The sequence below is a fragment of the Anthonomus grandis genome, chromosome 6 (assembly GCF_022605725.1).
Source record: "Anthonomus grandis grandis chromosome 6, icAntGran1.3, whole genome shotgun sequence".
Classification (NCBI taxonomy): Eukaryota; Metazoa; Arthropoda; class Insecta; order Coleoptera; family Curculionidae; genus Anthonomus; species Anthonomus grandis.
The window spans coordinates 8,143,352-8,159,539 of NC_065551.1; the positions used below are offsets into that span (position 1 = coordinate 8,143,352).

General features: G+C 33.6%; 1 protein-coding gene across 5 annotated transcripts in view; it reads right to left on the reverse strand.

The window, feature by feature from the left end:
- LOC126737981 (tetratricopeptide repeat protein 17-like) overlaps positions 1-16,188 on the reverse strand; it is a 212,763-nt gene that overhangs the window by 133,456 nt on the left and 63,119 nt on the right. For all 5 annotated transcript variants that reach the window (XM_050443125.1, XM_050443124.1, XM_050443123.1 and 2 more), the window contains 3 exons: positions 13,356-13,529; positions 9,864-10,089; positions 9,732-9,803 (listed from right to left, as the gene is read on the reverse strand). In XM_050443125.1, coding sequence (XP_050299082.1) covers positions 9,790-9,803; positions 9,864-10,089; positions 13,356-13,529 — 414 coding nt within the window. In that variant the 3' untranslated portion in view covers positions 9,732-9,789. The remainder of the gene's footprint in view (positions 1-9,731; positions 9,804-9,863; positions 10,090-13,355; positions 13,530-16,188) is intronic.

Consider the following 16,188-nt stretch of genomic DNA (forward strand, 5'->3'; position numbering starts at 1 on the left):
AGACATAAGGACCAATGATTCTACCGGCCCATAAAGCGCACCAAACGGTTAGTTTTTTTGGATGTAACGGTTTTTCACCAATAGCTCGTAGATTCTCATCCCCCCAAATTCGGCAATTCTGCTTGTTTACATAGCTATTTAACCCAAAGTGTGCTTCGTCACTGAACAAAATTTTCATATGAAATCGTGGATCAACAGCAATCTTTCCTTCTGCCCATTCAGCTAATGTACAGCGCAAAAGATGATCCTGGGGTTTCAACTCCTGGACAAGTTGAATTTTATATGCTCGCAATCCGAGATCTTTGCGCAAAATTTTCCATAAAGTGGATGGACATAAGTTCACTTGTTGAGAACGACGACGAATTGACACATTTGGATCATTATCAACACTATGCTGCACAGCAGCTATCGCTTGTTGCGTTAGTAAAAGTATTGCGAAAACGATCAACAGTTTCTCGAATTAATCTCTCTGAAGGACCATTATGAGCACCATAAAAATCACGTAATGCCCGATGTGTTTCTCAAATAGAACCATGTCTTTCAAAATAAATTTGAACAATTTGGAAACGTTGCTCCGGCGTGAGCCTGTTCATGATGAATTGCCAAACTAAACTAATCTAAAAATAACCCAGAACTGTCAGGTCGGCTGTCATAAAAAACAGTGTTGCCAAATGAAAGTTCTCCGCCTCTAAAAAAAACACCCTTTACTTCCGATATACTGGACGGTCAGAAAAGCGAACATTAAAAATTCTTTCCGTCTCATGTACACTGTGTCCCATTTTGGATGAGATTGCAGGGTATCTCTGTCAATTTTGAAGATATAGCTTTGGGGTTTTCGCAACTCTGTATCACTTTTTTGTAAAACTTTTAAAGCCACATACAGAAATATTCCAACTACTTTTGTTCCTGAAATACAGGGCAAAAACGAAAATGTTTACGTTTTCAGATGTTTTTATTTCTCAGGCCCTGTATAAGATAGAAAAAAAAATGAAAACTGCTTATAATAGATATTTTTGCATTTTTTTTTCTGAATTCATTGATGTATCACAACCTAATCTTTAATAAACTTTAGCTTCAAAAATTATAAAATTCCATATTTATGTTTGTTTTTTTAATAGTAGGCCATGAATTCTTTCACACATGCATAAAAGTAGAACATGCATAAACAATATTTTGTCACAGTCTAAACAAATCAATATTGATGGCTGACGGTGTTTGGAAGCAGGACCCCAAATTTCCTGTAGAAAAATAGAGGAAGAGGTAGGAGCTTCAAAAACAAAAGTGCAACAAATTTAAAAAAAAACAAAGTACGGTATAACGTTGTTCGAGAATTGTATCTTGAAAATCCATTTAAACGAGTGGAATTTTCTAATTGGTTTTTAACTAAAACTAATGAAGATTTTGCAAAAAATGATGATCTGCCGAATCCAAATGGCAGATTTTGAATGGCAGTAACAAGGCCGATTTAATGTTAGTGTTTCTTTTTTTTACAGCCTTTTTTGTTTAATGTTCTAATTACAGTTTTTAATTTTAAATCTGCTCCGATATATTTTTTTTGTTTTTAACATTTTTAAGTTTATGTTAAAGAGTAATATTTCGAGCTTATTTTTAAAATATTATTAAATAAATAGCTTTAAATCACATGGCATTTTAAAAAAGTAATAATTACATGCATGTGTGAAAGAATTCATGGCCTACTATTAAAAAAACAAACACAAATATGAATTTTTCTGAATTTTGAGGCTAAAATTTATTAAAGATTAGGTTATGATACATAAATGTATTCAGAAAAAAAATGCAAAAACTTGACGTTAAAACCTACAGGATGTTCCATTTAAAAAGTAGCAAGTTTGATCCCAATCTTAAAAATAGTGTTGTAAAAAAAGTTTTTAAATACGCCACTGACTTTCATATAAAAATTAATATCTATTAAAAGCAGTTTTAATTTTTTTCTATCTTATACAGGGCCTAAGAAATAATAACATCTTCAAAACTGAACGTTTTTGTTTTGGCCCTGTATTTCGGGAACAAAAGTAGTTGGAATATTTCTGTTTGTGGCTTTAAAAGTTTTACAAAAAAAGTGATACAGAGTCGCGAAAACCGCAAAACTATATCTTCAAAAACGACAGAGATTCCCTGCAATCTTATCCAAAATGGGGAACAGGGTACCGGGTGTACAACTAAGAGAGGTCGCCGGCCATATCTCAGTAACTAGTCATCCCACAGCGTAGGGAAAAAATATTTCTCATAAAAGCGGCAAAGAGAAATCGTTGGAAATTATTTATAAGTTCGTACGATGACCGCTAGGGGGCGTAATACAACATTGAAATAGAAAAAAATGGTTTTATTGAAAATATTTAAAGTGAATCCTAGAGAAGAATGATGCCATTTTGAAGTATGATAAATTCTAAACATTTTTCATTTCAAACTTTTTTTTTAATCTGTCAAATAATAGGTGGGGGAAGGGTAGAATATTTATATGTAAAATTGTTGATAACTTTTGATTGGCGTAACCAATTTTAACGAGCTTGCTTTTGTTTTCAAGGGTAATTATCACAATTTTATGTAGTATAATTACTTATCCGACTTAGTTTGTTGAGCGCATGAGGGCGGTTTGTGTTATTTTGGACTTTTTCAGCGATTTTCTGGCAAATATTAAATACAATGATGTAATTTTTTTCATTTAGTCTAAAAGAGCTGAAAAAACATAAAAACTGGCACAAACCGCAACTAGATATCTTATTTTATTCCGAAATTATTAATTAAAATGTTTTTGAACAATAAAAAAAACTTCAGAACTCAAATTTTTGTAATAAATAAATTGTTTTATATTTTTAATGGTGTCCTAGATGCTCAAACTGTTTTCTTTCATTTTCAATACATAGTCGAAGTCGTTGTGTCGTTGACAGAACCGCTGTCTGGATTTCTGCTGTGGGTAAGAAATTTATTGCATTGCGTATTCGGTCCTGCATGTCGTTCTGTGTTGTGGGTGAGGTGGCAAAAACTAAATCTTTAATTCTTCCCCACAGATAATAATCTAGGACAGTCAGATCTGGAGATCGAGCAGGCCAAGGAAATATACTTCCTCTTCCTATCCACAAACGATACTGCCTGGTTAAGTTTTGACCAACTTGAACTGCAAAATGTGCAGGGCAACCATCATGTTGAAAAATTATTTGCCCTCTTGTTTCCAAATCAACATCTTCCAGTAACCCCGGGAGATCATTTTGCAAAAAATTTAAATACACATTACCAGAAAGTGTTTGATTGAAAAAGAAAGGACCAATAATTTTTCCGCCAATAATGCCGCACCACACATTTACAGTCCATCTGCCTTGGTGTTGAGTCTCGCGGATCCAACGGGTATTTTCTCCTGCCCAATAATGCAGAATATGCAGGTTTACACCACCATCACTACTAAATGATGCCTCGTCCGTCCATAATATCTTCGAGATAAATCGGTCTCTTCTCTAACCATGTTCAACAGCCAATGACAGAAATTAAGTCTGTTATCAAAGTCTTTTTCGAGAAGCGCCTGGTGCTGAACCATGTGATATGGATGAAGTTTATATAAAAAAACAAATATAAGATATCAGGATGCTTATTAGTATTATAACAAATAAAAATAGGTACCTGTGCTCCTTCAGAATATTTTCTACTGTACCGTGGGATATTCCCAATTCCCTAGAAATATTTCGGATGCTTATGTGAGGGTTTATTTCAATATATGCCAAAACATTTATAACGTTTGCCTCTACGTGCCCTCGCCTTCGTCTTCGATGAATATTGCCGCGAGTACTTCCAGTATTTCTTAGCCTGGTAGCTAAACCGGTAAAGACTCTATGATTATAGTGTCTTCTGTCAGGATATCTTTGGACGTATATACGGGCTGCAATGCGTGCATTTTGCATTAACTCAAAATACACTGCTAACATATCAAAAGCTATGTCGTTTGGAATTACCTTTGGCTTTTTTAAAAACTTAAATGATTTCAAAAACTGTCTTCGACGTTACATTTGACATCGATCATAAACGTTTTATCATAGCCCCGAAAATATTTATCAAATTCATTTGTTTCCAAAGCTTACTACTAACCCGTGACGCAATAATGCCAGCGTGGCGACGGATTTCATTGTTCAAAAATATTTTAATTTATAATTTCGGAATAAAATAAGATAACAAGTTGCGGTTTGCGCCAGTTTTTATGTTTTTTCATGCTCTTTTAGCCTAAATGTAAAAAATTACATCGTTGTATTTAATATTTGCCAGAAAATCGCTGAAAAACTCCAAATTAAAACAAACCGCCCTTTAGCGTTCAACAAAACAACTAAAACGACTAAGTTACACCACATAAAAGCCTAATAATTACCCTTTAAAACAAAAGTAAGCTCGTTAAAATTCGTTACGCCAATCAAAAGTTATCAAGAATTTTATATATAAATATTCAACCCTTCCCCCATCTATTATTTGACAGATTAGAAAAAAAAGTTTGAAATAAAAAATGTTAAGAATTTATCATACTTTAAAATGTCATCATTCTTCTCTAGGATTCATTTTGAATATTTTCAATAAAACCAATTTTTTTTATTTCAATGTTGTATTACGCCCCCTAGCGGTCATCGTACGAACTTGTAAATAATTTCCAGCAATTTCTCCTTGCCGCTTTTATCAGAAATATTTTTTCCCTACGCTGTGCGATGATTAGTTACTCAGATATGGCCGGCGACCTCTCTTAGTTGTACACCCGGTACATTACGATTTCCACCGTAAATGAAAATAATTTCAATTTTTTTAGCAAGGGGACGTGGATCAGGCATTCTCGATTAAATCAAGGTGCAAATAAAATTGACTGAACAAAATAGCAAAAATATTCTCTCCTTCTCTATTCGCTTTTAAAGGTATTGGTAAACCAAATAAGTTTTTGTGTGGAACAGTAACTTTTATGATAATAATGTGACATTGACAAAAAATACAAACTCTACCAACAACAACTAGGTGTGTCGTTTGTACAAATAGCCAACAAATTACATCTGGACAGGTGTAGTAAAGAAAATATAAATAAAGAAAAATGCGAAAAATAAGATTTTGAAAGGCTGCCATTTTGCTCTGGTTGGAAGTGATGACTTAATATTCTAGGACCATAAAGCATTTAGTGGGAACTTTCAGATAATATATGGCATGAGAGGAGTCATGTCATTCTATTTTAATGTTCAAAATAGCGTCCCACCGCCATTTTCAAGTTTTGCAAAATGAGCTAGAGACCAAAAAGTAGTATTTAGATTTCTAATAATGTATGCCAAATTTCAATAGACAAATAGAATTGTATTGCTTCTAAAGTAATACAATATATACTTATAGCAATAGAGTACAGGCATTACAAGGAAAAATATCTTTAAACAAAAACCAAATAAAAAAATCTGCTGAATCATAAGCACCGTTTGCAAAAATTACAGTTATAAAATAGGTAGCGAGGCAGAATTATTTAATATAAAATACTACGTAAAAAATTGGCTATAGTTATAACCTATATAAACTAATCACTAACCTAATTATACAACAATATATAATTTACATAAACCAAAACCGTATTATGTGTATCATAAAAAAAAAAACTAATTATTGATTATAGAACCTTTAGTTGAGAGTTGAAAAATAATACAACTTACGCACTAGCCCCAATAATCAGTCCCAAATACAAAAAGAAAGAACAAAATTACTCACTACGTTGTGCACGCTAAATACAACCTCATCAGAAGAAATTAGACCCTGACGAAGAGGGGCGCACTCAAAAAATATGTGCTGAAAGGTCTGCTTTACATTTGCGTTACATACAGGGTGATTTTTATAAGAAGGTCATGCTTTTGGGGGATGATAGGGGACGTTCAAATATAACTTTTGATATAAGACACTATGGGTCGGAAATGCCTCAGAAGCAAAATACAGGGGGTTCAAGTTTTTAAAAAAATTAAGAAATTAATTTTTAGTTTTTTGACTGTTTAAGATATCGGTGTCAAATTTTCTCAATAAAGCTACCTAATAAAGATGCTTTAAATGTAAAAAGTAAATGTTTTAGTTTCAACCAGTGGCGTAGATCAGATAGGCATTAGAGTAATTTTTTAATAAAAAAAAAAATACGCCACTGATAATCACAAATTTTAAGAATCCTTGGTTTATTTAACAGAAAAAAGGGTATCCTGCATCTTTTTCCCAAAAGGCACCATTTATTTAAAAATAAATAACTTTAATAAAAACTAAGGAGAAAAAAATTATTGGATAACGTTAAAAAATACTAAATAATAAATAATAATAATTAATAATTAATTTAAAAGGTGCTCAAAGTGGCCGCCATTTTGTTGGATACAGAGCCTGCAGCGTAATGTTAAATTGTCATGAATTTTCTGAATAACTTCACCCCTATCTTTAATTTCGGTATTTGGTCTCGCACGAACTCATCGGATTCGCCGAGTGTGCATATCCGCTAACTCAATGCCACGCAAATTGCAAAGAGGGACATGATAACAAAATAACTAATAGCTTTGACGGTTGTTAGGATATTTTTGACATACGAATCAAAACTTTGTTATAACGTCATCTTCCTGATTAATTTAAATAAGGTAGTTGTTCTGCCGTTGCTTTATTTTGGATGTTAAGGAGCCATTTACGTGGAATGAATTGGCAGATATGCATTTAACCCTTGGTGAATCCAGAGAAAATGCTGTATTGGCTCGCGCGATTTATGCTGAACGTTTTCCCAATCGAATGGTCCCAGAGAGAAGATTTTTTCTTAAGGTCGACAGGAGTCTACGTGAGAGAGGACAATTACAAGTAAGTACCTACTTAAAAAAAATTAAAACAAAAAATTAACATGTACTTTTTGTTTTAGGTGAACCCAGGCATAAGAGTTCGTGCAAGACCTATTCGTGATAATGTTAAGGAGGAAATACCACAATATCACAATATTGAAGAGGATCCAAATACAAGTACCCGAAAAATTGCTGATCACCTGAGGATAAGCCAAACGTTGGTTTGGAAAGTTTTGCATTATCTTGTTGCCCCAAGACTATGCTAATAGGTTCGCGTTTGCCACTTGGTATCTTCAACAAGGGGCTGAACACCCAGACATTCGCCAAGCTATTTTGTTTAGTGACGAATCAACGTTTTGCCGAGAGGGACATTTCAACCCAAAAAACAATCATGTCTGGGCTGATGAAAACCCTCATGCTAAATTTATCCGTGGCTACGAACAAAAATTCTCTGTGAATGTTTGGGCAGGCATTGTAGGGGAGAATTGATTAAGGAGAATATGATTGGTCCGTAGAGTCCGTAGTTCCAAGACGTCTCATTGCAGGGAATTATTTGATTTTTCTTCGAGATGTACTGCCTGAACTTTTAGAAGATGTGCCATTTGATGTTCGGCAAATAATGTGGCTTCAACATGATGGTTGTCCGGCACACTATGGTGGCGTTGTCAGGGAATATTTGAACCAAAGATATCCTAGACGTTGGATTGGGAGGGGAGGCCCAGTGGCTTGGCCAGCGCGCTCCCCCGATTTAAATCCCTGTGATTTTTATTTGTGGGGTCGTTTAGACCAACTTATTTATTCTACACCTGTGCCAGATGAACATGATCTTTTGGCTCGCATTGCAGTAGCTGCAGGCGAAATTAAAGATAGGGGTGAAGTTATTCAGAAAATTCACGACAATTTAACATTACGCTGCAGGCTCTGTATCCAACAAAATGGCGGCCACTTTGAGCACCTTTTAAATTAATTATTAATTATTATTATTTATTATTTAGTATTTTTTAACGTCATCCAATAAATTTTTTTTTCCTTAGTATTCTGATAAAATGGTGCCTTTTGGAAAAAAGATGCAGGATACCTTTTTTTCTGTTAAATAAACCAAGGATTCTTAAAATTTGTGATTATCAGTGGCGTACTATTTTTTTTATTAATAAATTACTCTAATGCCTATCTGATCTACGCCACTGGTTGAAACTAAAATATTTACTTTTTACATTTAAAGCATCTTTATTAGGTAGCTTTATTGAGAAAATTTGACACCGATATCTTAAATAGTCAAAAAACTAAAAATTCTGAGGCATTTCCGACCCATAGTGTCTTATATCAAAAGTTATATTTGAACGTCCCCTATCATCCCCCAAAAGCATGACCTTATTATAAAAATAACACTGTATAGTGCACATGTCGTCAAGATCTATAGAGTACGAAAATCCATCAAAAGTAGCCTTAAAAAAACGGCAATTGGCAGTCCGGCTTAGCAAAGAAACTTCAAATACTTAAAAGAAATTCTCTTAAATTGTAAATTAGTTTTTGGCTTTTGGACGTTTGAAAAACAGCTATAAAAGAGAGAAAATGCTGAAGCAGGTGCAAATGCAAGGTCTTTTTGAACAAAAACCTGTTCAAATTTATCCAACAAGACTTTATTCTTCTTTAGGTAGGTACTCATTAATGAAATAAATGGCATTCTAAATTCAATTTTTGAAAAAAATAAATTCTTTACTTCCTGAATCCAATTATATGAAGGGTCAGGGTTTTCAAGTTCCACCTGTCTCCTATAGCAGATTTGTGAGTATCTGGAGGGTTTAATAGATAAAAGTTTGATTAGCCAATTAATAGCTAATTTAGAAATAGTTAAAGAAAGGCATGTTACACCAAATTCTAGGCGCAAATGCTGTCAGGTGTATTGGCAGGAAGATAAAACAACTTTTTGAAAAAACTGACCTGTACACGTTCCAAAACTTCAATGTTGCAAACGCAAACTCCAAATTGCAGCATTATTAAGTAAGACGCTCAGAACAAGTGAATTATAGTGTCATCTTTGTCGACCAACTGGTATGGATGGACCGCGAACAACTCCAATATAACGTTAAACAATGATGAAGAGGTAAAAGATGCCCCCAGGTAAACATACTTCTTTGTTGTCTCCACTTTTTCGCCCTCATATTTAAAATCATGACTAGCTCGATGGCCACTTCCCCTAGCAAAGATCATAATTCTGGTTTTATTTAAATTGACAGTAAGTCCGTTTTGATGTGTGTAATCTTCAAGAGCCCGTAATTTTCGCTGCATATCGACTTTAGAGTAGTACAGAAAAACTGCATTATCGCAGTACAAGGCAAATAAAGCAAGGATGTCAGAAATACTGTCAATATCAATACCATCGAGTCCTCGACCCCGAAAAAATAGTTCAGTCACATAAAAATAGTGAAAATAAAAAGGTGCTCAAAGATTCTCCCTGTAGAACTCCTCCCGACACCAGAAACTTCCTGGTAAGCTCGTTGCTACGTTTTACCCTAAAACTGGCATAATCGTATATAACGACTGTATAATAGAAATAACTGATGCTGACAGCCCAAACGTGTAAAGTTTCTGCCACAAAAGGTCGTGTGAAAGTGAGTCAAATGCTCTTTTAAAATCAATAAAAAGTGCATAAACTTTTCACCCTCTAAGACGCAAATGCAATTGAGCAGACTCTGGACTTTCGAAAGCCACTTTGACACTCAGGAATACAATTGTTCTTGTCTGACCATACCTCCAGTCTTCTTAAAATTATCGTTGTGAAAAGTTTCACAATACAGTTGACAAGAGCTATACCGCGATAATTGTTGGGATCATTAACATCAAATTTGTAAATAAACGCATTCAAAAGATAAGAGGGAGGGGGAGGGAACAATTAAAAGCCGCACTGTATATAATATCCATACATACCTACAAAAATTAAGATGTGCATCATAATGACTAGTAAAAGTACAACAAATCAGCTTAATCATATCAATGAACCTAAAATAAAAATTAATTATAATTTTTTTTTAAATCCTTCAACAAAGTTATTTTGCTTACCAGGTCGTAAGGTGTATCCGAGTTTGATCCTACAAGACCAAATTTTTAATAACCTCTCCGCCTCCCCATTGTAAAAGTCCGGTTCTACCCTCAATGTACTTTTTAGATAATATATTGCTAAAAGTGGATTTTCATTCTGGTAGTGCAGCAAGGCGAGAAAAAAGTTTGTGGCGGGCTCCACATAATTTACTTTAAACGCAATAGTGAGAAATTTACTGCATTGGTCCTGAAAAGAGTATACATTTTTAAATTACAAAAAAATAACAAGTAAATTCTTAAAACACACATACTATTTAATTTAATGTTAAGGCTAGCAATCAATCTCTGTATCTCAGACCATTTATCAATAAAGAACTTATGGACATGTAAGTTACAAAATAGAGTAGTGGTGAAGACGAGATTCCAACAAATATTGTCAAGTCTCTATCTGTAAGATTAGTGATATTTAAAAAAAAGACCTCAGATTTATAAAAAAATAGAAATCAGTGACTTCAAAAATGACACACCCATTAGTCTTATTTCCAGTTTTTTAAACGTATTAGAATTGGCTAACTGCACAAGAATTCTAGAGCTCTCTAATGATGCCATTGTTCGGTCTGCAAGGCAATATACCTATTCAAAGAGACGTTCAATAACAATTTATATTAATAAATTATTATTATTTAAGTTCGCAAAGGCTATCCGGGAACACCTGGAGAGTAAGAACATAACATTGTGTAGATCATAAAATGTTACTGGATAAAGCAGAAAAATACAGTATCGGACAAAATTAGAGAGACTTGACTACTTACGTCTTTTATGTAAGATAAAAATGATTAAATTCCTCTTTTTGTGCTGAAGGATGTTATGTTTTGAAGTAGTTTAAAAAGGCACTAAAATAAATTTAAAAAAAAAAAACATTTCTCAAGATTTATTAGGAAAAATAAAAAAATGCAAAAAATTCTGTGCGACAAAATTAGAGAGACTTATCCTTAAAGTACATTTGTACCCTATACTAATGAAACTAACCTAATACTTTGTCCAGTACCCTTTATTCTGGATAACTTTTTCACATCTATTCGGCATCGATCCAATGAGATTCGAAATTACAGCCGGATCCATTGATTTCCAGGCATTCTCGATTTCTTCAAATAATTGAGCACGATTCCCGATGTTTTTAGTGCGAATCTTTTTCTCTATAATCTCCCAAAGATTTTCAATTGGGTTCAAGTCCGGCGATTGCGGTGGCCATTTTAAAACTTGAATTTTGTTAGCCAAAAACCATTCCTTCACAAGTTTGGCCGTATGTTTGGGGTCGTTATCGTGTTGGAACGTGAATCTTAGCGGCATTTCCCATTCGGCGTAAGGCAACATTACATCTTCCAGTATAGTCCGATACATAAACCTATCCATAGTGCCCTCAATTTTGTGGATAGGACCCATTTCATAACCCGAAAAACAACCCCAAACCATTAAATTGCCACCTCCGTGCTTCACAGTACCAGAAACATATTTTGGATCAAGCCTTTTGTTTGCTGGGCGATGTACGAACTGCGCTCCATCACTTCCAAAAATATTATATTTAGACTCGTCACTAAACAAAACCTTATTCCAGTCCTTAGCTGTCCAGTAACGGTGACGTGTTGCAAATAACATTCTAGCAGCTACATTTTTTTTTGATAGATGGGCTTTTTTTGCTGGTCTCCTTCCAGGAAGCCCCGCCTCCACTAATCGCCGCTGCACAGTCCTGGATGAAACCCCAGGCGCCTCCAATTCAGCTAAAATCTGTGTTGAAGATAGACGCGGATTATTCTGACTTAGTCGTTTAATTCTCCTGTCCAGCAGTACTGAGGTTTTTCTCTTGCGGCCACCTCTTTTAAGGTTTGTCACTCTTCCACGGAGCTGATAATTTTTTATTGTTCTAGAAACCATTTGTTTACTGACGTTGAATTGCTCTTTTATTAATTTTTGTGAGCGACCTGAGTTATAGGCTTCTATAATTTCAGAAATTAAACTAATCGCGACTTCAGCGAAACTAAATACAAAATGAGTCTCTTTAATTCTGTCGCAGTAATTTTTTATCAATGTTAAAAACATTCTTTAAATAAATGTAAACATGAGCTACAAAAATGAATTGTTGATAATAGAATTCTTGTCAACTCCGGTATACACTGCTTAACAAATATTAATATTATTTCAAGTACAAAAAATTGGAGTTGGCAAATAGAGAAGTCTCTCTAATTTTGTCCAATACTGTATAGTTTTAGAGGAAATGCTATACAGTCGCTTCACTTGTATATAACCGCAGAACTCAGAGGAGCACAACTGATAATGCTAAATCAGAAGTTAAATTGAATAATAGTTTGAAAAGTGATATTGAGGTGCGCTTTTCACCAGCTTGTAAAGCTTTATTTCCTGCATTTAACGGCGTAAATAATATATATGGTTGCATTTAAGTTTTTCGAAATAAATCATCGAATAGTATGTCACAAAACAACGCCCCCTAGCAGATTTTAGGAAAAGCAAAGAGCAATAATTTTACGGTAAAAAAAATAAAGCAATAAATGGCCCGTAAAACACAAGTTATTTAAAAAAATCGGTTAACCCAGAGCCAACTTTCACCTATTTTTCTCACTTTAAAAACTCCCCGACGACTTTATTTAACATCTGACAGAAATTTATCTCAAAACTTTTTTGTGGGGATATCTTTACAGATTATCAGATTATTACTATATTATTTTTAGACGCACGTTATTGCAAGTTTTTTTGCTGGAAAAATAGTTGTCAGCAACGCCCTCTAGCGGCTGAGTGCGAACTTCAAAATAATTTCCAGCATTCTTTTCGGGCCACTTTTATGAAAATTTGTTTGTTTAAGTTTCTACCATTATTAGGTGCTGAACTCTAGCCGAGGAACATTATTAATGTATATATAACCTGGTACGTTTATAATAAATCAATTGACCATTTTTGTGCATCGAGTGTTTTACACACCAAAACGGACCCTTCCATTTGCTACTCACTTTATGATTTTAAGACCGTTCATGTTGCCTTTTTTTCAATTTTCAGATGTCCTATAAATTCTCAAGAACATTCAGAGCCGGTCACTTAGCCGGAACATTACACAAAAGTTATCGTTTAAACTATTTTCAATAATTATCATGCTGACAATAATCTTTTTTTAAGTTTAACCGCTTACTACGCTTAATAACAGATAACCCTTGAATAAGCTATTTGCATGTTCTGTTATCTTGTATAAGATATTCCATTTAAGAGAAAGAACTGCATATTTTTTGATAGCCAATCGACGTATTTTAGGTCAGAAAATTGGAAAATCATAATAAAAAAACAGTTACATACAAAATAAAAGACTCACATAAATGTTGCGTTTTTTACATGGAACACCCTACTTATTATTACATTTTTCATTTGTTTAACTCTTTAGTTAAGTATTTTTTAATTAGCGCGCTATTAACATTTTATTAATATTAGATTATTTAAAATAATTTATTTTACCTTTAATCCCAGCATATAAACTGTAGATGCGATTGAAACTAAAACTACGTCGCTCTCATCCTTGGGTGCATTCTGGAACGCCATGTCTAAGCAGTCAAGCGCTCTTCTAAAGTTGCCTCTCACCCTCCAGTATAAACTAGCTAGGGTAGCTAAAACCCATTTAGGTGAAGTTCCCTAATATAAAGGAGATTACTACTAACTGTTGTTCTATTAAACATACCGGGTGGTGCGTCGTCGAGCGGACATAGGAAATGCCATGTAAATTTTAAGGGGGTCAATTATTGGCTTTCCTGTACATTTTACAGAAAACATGTAAGATAACTTTTTGAAGAGATCAATCTGGCAAACCCTTGTTTAAGTTTCAAACAATTTTAATAAGCGAATCTTGAATTATTCAATTAAATGTAATTGCAAAATTACCAAATTTTCGGTTCAGCCACCAGCAAACAATTTGTTATAAGGCTTTGTCAAATCTGACGTACAGCCGAATACAAGAAATTTTTTTTTCGTTTTATCAATCTCACAACCATACATTCAAAGTAAGACACGTTGACATTACTTTTTGATCTAAACTTTTATTTAATATAACGATGAAGTTAAACCAATAATAATTATTATTATCGATTATTAAAAAAATAATTTTATCATACTTAGAGAATTTAATTAAACCAATAGCAGTATCTGAAATATTTTCAATTTATTTTCCCATCATGCCTATCTGGTCCATTTCAACCATTAAACCTATTGTTAGTAAATTCGAGTTCAAAGACATTGCAATATTTAACTCAGAAGATCGAAAATAGATCCGAAAAAAGGGAGAACAGAACTCTTAATATTTACTAAGCGTGGGAAAATAAAATAAAATATAATAACTTTTTTAGAAATAATAGAGAATTACATAAAAACATCAATTAATCAAATGTTTAAACAACCCTCCCATTAACAGCGAAACAATATCCTAACCGATCATAAAATTAATTTCTAACGTTACAAAGTTGATATTGGGAAATTTTATTACATTCTAAAGAAATAGCGTTTTGTAACTGGTTTATATTCTCAAATTTTACACTTTTATAAATGACACTTTTTAAATGACCCAACAAAAAGAAGTCATTCGGTGAAAGATCAGGTGACCTGGCTGGCCAAAGTATCCGGTACCGTGGACCAATAATATTGCCGTTAAAATCATTTTCCAAGGACTCTCTAACCATACGGGCCTTATGGGCCGGCCAACCATTTTTTAAAAGTGCGCAATACCGTTGTATGATGTTTATTTACCTCTTGCCCAAAAACCCTCGTACTAACCATCTTGTTTTCCTCCACACTCAATAGAATATTAAGATCTTTGTTCTCTCTTTCTTGGGCTCTATTTTCGATATCCTGAGTTCAACATTTACAATGATTTATTACGGTACCTTTGGACTCGAACTTATTGACAATACGTTTAATAGTTGAAATGGACGGAATGGGCTTGGTGGGGAAATAAACTGAAAACATTTCAGATACTGCTCTAAAACTGTTTCCCGCATAATACCACTTAATTATGGCTATTTTTTCGTCGATTAAATAATTCATACTTGTTTTCAAATATCGACTGTCACTGATTTGTCCTCACGTCAGTGACAATATTCATTTTACTGGTGCCCATTTGGTTTTACCTGAACCGAAAATTCGCTAATTTTGCAGTTACATTTAATTGAATAATTCAAGATTCGCTTATTAAAATTTTTTGAAACTTTGCACAAGGGTTTGCCAGATTGGTTTCTTCAAAAAGTTATCTTACATTTTTTCTATAAAATGTACAGGAAAGCCAATAATTGACCCCCTTAAAATTTACATGGGTTTTCCTATGTTCCGCTCGGCGACGCACCACCCGGTATAACTAAAAATAATGAAAAGTAAAAATGGTATAGTCTATCGCTACATGTAATTCGCAGAATATTCCATATTCATAAGAGGGTAAAAGTAGCTTTTATAATATGTAAAATTGGATGTAACTTGACGAAGATACAGTCCGCAAATTCGCTGGGTCGTCTATTTTAAACCAGCTTTCAAAGTCGGGTTCCAATAGACGTTTGTACACATCTTTTTAATAAAAAGAAATAAAGCGCTCTCAATTAAAACTAAAACCAAAAAATTTATGAGGCAATGAGTTCCAAAAGTACTTTTATCCATTTTCAAAATTTGTGCGTAAAAGCGCTGACTTTGTTATCTCTGCATAAGCCTAAATATTTATCGGTACTAAAACATATTTTATTTCTTATATTTGGCATTATGAGGTTTTGATTCTGGTAGTTTTGCATTAAAATGAACGGAAAGGAAGACGAAACTCACGAAATAAAGATGCTTGGGAGAATAAGCTCTTAAAAAGAGCAAGGTAAGTTCCCTAAGATAAAAAAAAGTTAATAATATAATTTTCAATGTTGATTTTTTCCGTATTTTAAAAATTCCATTTAACTTAATTTATTATTAATATAATATTTTAATTAATTCTTAATAAAACCCGTTTTAACATTTTTTGCAGAAGGGGTCCCAAAGGATTACCTCAGAAGACGGCTTGAGTTTACAAGAAAGGAAATTTCCAATGCATGATATACCGGGATTTCACAAATCATTTTACTGAATGTCTGAAACGGTTTTACAAGACAGTTTTATTTTGAAATACACTTCATAAAATATTCCCAAAAGACGGCGACCAAGTGTTAACAATGGTCCCGGAAAAGGAATTACTATAACGTACTTTGTAAATTCAAGAACTTTGGGAATTGTGCAGGTTTGTGACAAAACATTCTTACACATTTCTGGTATCTACAAATTTTAAGTACAAAATGTT